Here is a 6,366-nt window from a genome sequence, read left to right on the forward strand (position 1 = left end):
TTAGACTTCTATTAGATTTTCACTGACAGCCCAAATTCAGCCTTGTTTTAGCCTAGACGCATATTCACCTTCTATTAGACGTAGGCCTATATATGTAGTTGTTTAATAGCCGTCTAATTGATGACTAGTCTATTCTTGGGCTATGATTAGACGTCTATTAGATTTTCACTGACAGCCCAAATTTAGCCTCGTTTTAGCCTAGACGTCTAGGCTATATTTAGACGTCTAATAGACGTCTTTTAAACGCAAAATTGCTTGCTGTGTAAGGTTGATAAGTGTTTTCACTCGTGTATGTAAGAGGTTTTCAGTAATGCATATGAATGAATTTCACTAAGGTTTAAAAATGCTTTTCGTTTCACTAGTGTTTGTAAGAGGCTTTTCAATAATTATGGCCTGTACGACCCCTCATACTTTAAGCTTGAGAGCGCACGTTTAAAAGAGACTCAGTGCTCTGCAGCAGCCCCGCCTCTCTGCAAACTCGAGACTAGCGTTCAGAAACAGCTGATTGTGCGCACTTGGAGAAGAGCATCACAGTCCGCAATGTCATCCGAGGAGCTCGCAGGGAGGCTGCAGCGCAGGCTGGACGCCGAGCAGCGTGACAACAAACCCCGCTCACCAGCGCAGACAGGAGCGGACGAGGAGGAGCCGCCGCCGGAGAGACCCGGCACTGCCGTGAACGGCGACGCCACCTCTGAACTGACGGAGAAACTCAACCGCAGGCTGGACATCCATGACGGTACGACGAAACCCAAGCAGATGAAGGTTTTCAACCCCTACACCGAGTTTAAAGAGTTCTCGCGCAAACAGATCAAAGACATGGAGAAAATGTTCAAGAGGTCAGTTCATTAGTCATTAACACCGTTCTAAAACCCACATTGCTACCAATTTAAATTTTTTTTGTCTAAATGAAGATTTATATAATTTTCTCAATACGAATGTCTTGAATTGCTATTTGGTAAAGCTTATTCTAGGCCATAACAAGAGTGAAGTTTGGGTGCTTGTTTGTGAAGGAGAGTTTTGGGATCATTGTGTTCTTGGATCAGAATGAATGTTGATGCATCTCTCAAATTAAATCCCTCATTTATTATTATTGATCTTTTGTTTATAAATATTGAGCTTGATTAGATATTTTCTTAACCGTCTTATTAAAGTTAAATCTAAATTTACTGTGCTTTAGTACCATAAAATTATTTAGTTTAAATAAAGTCTAAGTAAAATATAAAATAAAAGAGTAAATTGAACAAACAGGAGTGTAAAATAATGAATAAATTCAGAATAGATTCTGCAGCTCAGATTAAATGAACACAGATTCTTTCTCTGAGCATCCCTGTACAGTGCCAAAATAATGTTTTGCTCTGGGGTCTCTCTCTGAACAGCCATTGTCCTGCTTTCCCTCATTATTTCAGTACAAGGGTCCACTCACAAACTTGACGTCCCCATGGAACCCACTCCACGAGCAACAATGCCATCTTTGTCTGTTTGTGCGTGTGTTTGCAGGGACTTGGAGGAGTCTATGATGAGAGAGAGTCTGTTTGTTTCATGCAGAGTTGTGAAAAAATTAATTCCCTTCATTTTTATCATATCATTAGATATTTTTATTCATTTAATGGCATCAAATTCAGAACCGGGTCTCTAGTAGTGCAACAAAACCCTCCAAATAATTACAAATGGTGAACAATCCAGTGTTTGAAGCTGTTTCACGTCAGAGACTTTGTTTCTGCATGTCATCTGCTGACAAGTCATGATTTTTCCAGAGTTATGCACACATAAGCATGTTAACAGGTTTTCTTTAGCTGATCCCAAGGTTGATTATGCCTTATAGTGACTTTAAGATCAGGTAAATGTTTTCTTGTACATAAAATAGTTCTAGAGATTTGCACTTAGCATGTGGTTCAGTCAAGTTTATTAGATTGTGTTGTTTTATAGGAAACTAACCCAAACTGTGCAAACTGTGAACTGTGAAAGTATGGGTGTCCCATAAGACTAGGTTACGTCAGGACTGCAAGGTGTGTCTGTTTAAGTAGAAGTACATACGCTGGCCCACTTCAGATCAGTTCAACCCAGTTTCATCAGAGATGAAAAAAGATGTCATGTATAAGAGGAAAATGGGTCAAAAACAGAGTTAACACATTCATAAACACAACTCCCACCTAAATAGCACACTGCCACAGACAGACAGATAGATAGATAGACAGATAGATAGATAGATAGATAGATAGATAGATAGATAGATAGATAGATAGATAGAATTATATATTCACATAATCTAGATTAATATATTTTTGTGAATTATATATAACACACACACACACACACATAGATAGATAGATAGATAGATAGATAGATAGATAGATAGATAGAATTATATATTCACATAATCTAGATTAATATATTTTTGTGAATTATATATAACACACACACACACACACACACACACACATATATATATATATATGCCAATCTAAATTTTGGGATCAGTAAGTTTTTTTTTTGAAGAAGAAATTAATATAGAAATTAATAATAACATTAAATTAATGCCCAGCATATTGGGCAAGGACACATTCAATTGATCAACAGTGACAGTAAAGACAAATAAAAATAAAGATTTATTTCTATGTCAAATAAATGCTGTTTTGTTTAAATTTCTATTCATCACAAACAAAAACAAAATCCTAAAGAAAATATTTATCATGGGCTCTACAAAAATATGAAGCATATTAGAATGCTTTCTGAAGGATCATGTGACACTGAAGACTGGAGTAATGATGCTGAAAATTCAGCTTTGGAATAGATTTAAATTACATTTAATCATTTAGCAGACTCTTTTATCCAAAGCGACTTACAAATGAGGGCAGTAGAAGCAATCAAAACAAAAAAGAGCAACAATATATGTGTTGTGACAAGTACTGGTTAGTCTAACGCAGTACATATACACAAATAAATTGCGTTTTCAAATATATTGAAATAAAAGGTTATTTTAAATTGTAATAATATTTCACAATATTACTGTTATTTTTGATCAAATAAATGCAGCCTTGGTGAGCAGAAGAGATTCTTACATACCCCAAACAGTAATGTATATTATGTATTATTTCTATGTGTATGTGTGTATATTTCTTTATCTTTTCCATTCATGCCACTTTAGCACAGGGAGTGCTGTTGACCTGGAATGTGTCCGGCATGCAGAGGGCAGGACCAATATGCCAACTTCATCTTCATCTTTCTGTTTGTTATTCTCTCTTTCTCTCTCTCTCTCGCTTTCTCTCACATACCAGGTCAGTCTTGTTAACCCTGACCTGTTTCATGCTGCTTCAAGTAGTTCATAATGCAGTTCTAAGCACATCTGCAGTTGTAAGCAGACCTGGGATCAGCCTGAGTGCTGTTACTGGACTGCATTGCTCTGAATGCCAGGCTCTATAGCTGAATCTCTGCCCCGAGCCTTGGCATCTATAAATACCACAGCAGGAAACCAAAGAGGACAAAGAGAGCATCCACACACAAACACATGCAATGCACCCGCAATTACGTCAGGGCAGTTTGTGTTTTCATGCATCCACACACAATTCAGGGCTGTGTGTGTAGGAGTGTGCTGCCAGTTGCTGAAAGCAGTTGCTGTTCTGGTCAGAAGATTCCCAGTTGTCTTTTAATCAGGGCAGGCAATGGGGGTTGTTAAAACAACATCGGGACAAAGAAAGAAAGTGAGGATGTTGGGTGAAATTGTTAATAAATTGGCTTTTATGCAGCACTTTAACAGTGAAAGTTTAGCTATTTTTGACCTTTCAGAAACAATGAGCTGAGGAGACGAGATTAGACGGCCATTCAGAGCAAAGATATGAAACACCCTGATAAACATTCACATTGTCTCAGATGTTTCTATTTGGAATATCTTAGGAGAAATATGCACATTTGCTGAAATATAGATTTAGTTGCAGTGAATGGGTGTCATCAGAATGAGAGTCCAAACAGCTGATAAAAACATCACAATAATCCACACCACTCCAGTCCATCAGTTAATGTCTTGAGTGGTGAAAAGCTGTGTGTTTGTAAGAAACAAATTCATCATGAAGAAGTTTTAACTTTAAACCGTTGTTCCTGGGCAAAATATGAATCCATAATCCATAATAATGTTACCTCCAATGAAAAAGTCCATCCGCTGTTGTCTGTCACATCAAAATCCACCAACATATTTGTTTAGAACTCAATTTGTTTAGAGCTTAATCTGTGCATATTTCTCTCCTGATTCAGACAAAACAACTTTTTCACTGGAGAAAGCAATATTATGGATAGAGAACTCGTATTTTAGCCAGAAGCAATTTTCAATTCACAAAATGTCAATTGATGGACTGGAGTGGTGTGAATTGCGTGTGGATTCTTGTGATGTTTTTATCAGCTGTTTGGATCGCATTCTGACGGCACCCATTCACTGCAGAGGATCCATTGGTGAGCAAGTCAAGCAAAGCTAAAGTTCATAATGAGATCACTTCTAACAACCATGTAAGAATATTGTGACTTTTTTGCGGCAGGAAAATCTGAGAAGCATGAGACTTTCTCCATTTTGCTGTCTGGCATAATATAAATGTGATCTCATTCATGCTTTTCTTTCCTATGTGGAGAAGGAGAGAAGTAGAGATGAGGTGATGTTCACCTGTACTTTTCTGCCATGTTTCTAAAAGCATAACTCAAGCCAAAATAGAAACACGTGCCCACTCCTGCAATCTCAGCCTCTTCACTTTCACACAATGTTCAAGACAAACACTTCTCTCTCTCTCTCTCTCTCTCTCTCTCTCTCTCTCTCTCTCTCTCTCTCTCTTTCACACACACACGCACAATCCTGCTGGTTGGTGTGGCAACAGCTGGGTGAGACTCTATAAATACTCTCCTCTGTTAGAATCTCTTTTTCCTGCTGTTTCTGCAGTCACTCTCCACCTGCTGTTCTGCTGGCTTCCCTCTGCTGCGGCTGGATAAACCTTCATGTCAACACTCACTCCTGAGTGTCGCTAGTATATAGCTTGATGTAATACATATGCTAGAATTCAATTTGCATTGATAAAATGGTCCGAAACAGCATATACACTGGTGTTAAAAAGTTAGGGGTCAGTCAGATTTTGTAATGAGCAAAAGTCTCTTATGTTGACCAAGGCTGCATTTATTTAATCAAAAAAAAAAATACAGTAAAAACAGTAATATTGTGAAAAAGTATTACAATTTAAAAGAACTGTTTCTATGTGAATATATTGTAAAATGTAATTTATTCCTGTGATACAAAGCTGAATTTTCAGCATCATTACTCCAGTCTTCAGTGTCACATGATCCTTCAGAAATCATTCTAATATGCAAATTTACTGCTCAAGAAACATTTCTTCTTCTTATTAGTCACTTTTGATCAACTTAATGCATCTTTGCTGGAAAAAGAAAATAATTAATAAAAATAAAAATCTTTATGATCCCAAACTTTTGAACTGTAGCATAAATCAGTTTATTGGTGTTCCAAACTTGTAATGCAGAACATTTTTCCTAAAATGCTTCAAAAACAACTAAAATCACCGCCTTAAAAACAGTCAGTCTGATTTGTGCACTATATTTCAGTTCTTATGAAGCCATATAATAAAATATTGTAAATGAGGAAAATATTTAAATTTAAATTGTTTTACTGATAATACTCTTTTTTATTTACTGATTATGATGAAATCAATTGCCATCATAATGGAAAAAGAGTGCAAAGAGAGTGGTAACAATAACAGAACTTTAATTTTAGGTGAACTTTTCCATTAAAGCTGCATTTATATGTATTTGTGTGTAGATTTGACTCTGGTAAAGACGGCTTCATTGATCTGATGGAACTGAAGCTGATGATGGAGAAACTTGGAGCTCCACAGACTCATCTGGGCTTGAAGAACATGATCAAGGAGGTGGATGAAGATTATGACGGCAAACTCAGCTACAGAGAGGTGTGTGTATAGTTACAGCTCTGTTAGGTCTGTCATCGTCCCTGATGACTGATTTAATCTAGTGATTCAATCTTTTGAGAGATTACACTCCATGGAAACACTTCAGACTCACTTACTCAGATGATCCGATCATAGCACGTTTGAGAGATAACATCTCTGATTACAGCTCTGATGTGGCTTCACATTTAAATATCAATCACATTAAGTCACCCTAGATGATTTTCACCTGGCGAATGATAAAATGGGCCAAAGCTATCCTATAGATTTACATGACAAAGGAGCCACACACATGTGTAGGTTCAAAATATCATAAGGAGTACCAAGCATCCATTCAGAACACCCTAGCAACAACATGGCATACTAACAAACACCTAAACCTAAACTATATATATATATATATATATATATATATACACTG

At 36.9% G+C, this 6,366-nt stretch overlaps 1 protein-coding gene across 1 annotated transcript in view; it reads left to right on the top strand.

Moving 5' to 3' along the window:
* Positions 1–472: 472 nt before the first annotated feature.
* The window catches only part of LOC107669899 (EF-hand domain-containing protein D1-like), a 7,996-nt gene continuing 2,102 nt past the window's right edge, over positions 473–6,366 (top strand). Inside the window, exons 1-2 of the mRNA XM_016462331.1 lie at positions 473–836; positions 5,801–5,948. Of these exons, the coding sequence (XP_016317817.1) occupies positions 541–836; positions 5,801–5,948 (444 nt within the window). The 5' untranslated portion in view covers positions 473–540. The remainder of the gene's footprint in view (positions 837–5,800; positions 5,949–6,366) is intronic.

This window comes from Sinocyclocheilus anshuiensis, unplaced genomic scaffold (genome assembly GCF_001515605.1).
Source record: "Sinocyclocheilus anshuiensis isolate Anshui unplaced genomic scaffold, SAMN03320099.WGS_v1.1 scaffold272, whole genome shotgun sequence".
NCBI lineage: Eukaryota > Metazoa > Chordata > Actinopteri > Cypriniformes > Cyprinidae > Sinocyclocheilus > Sinocyclocheilus anshuiensis.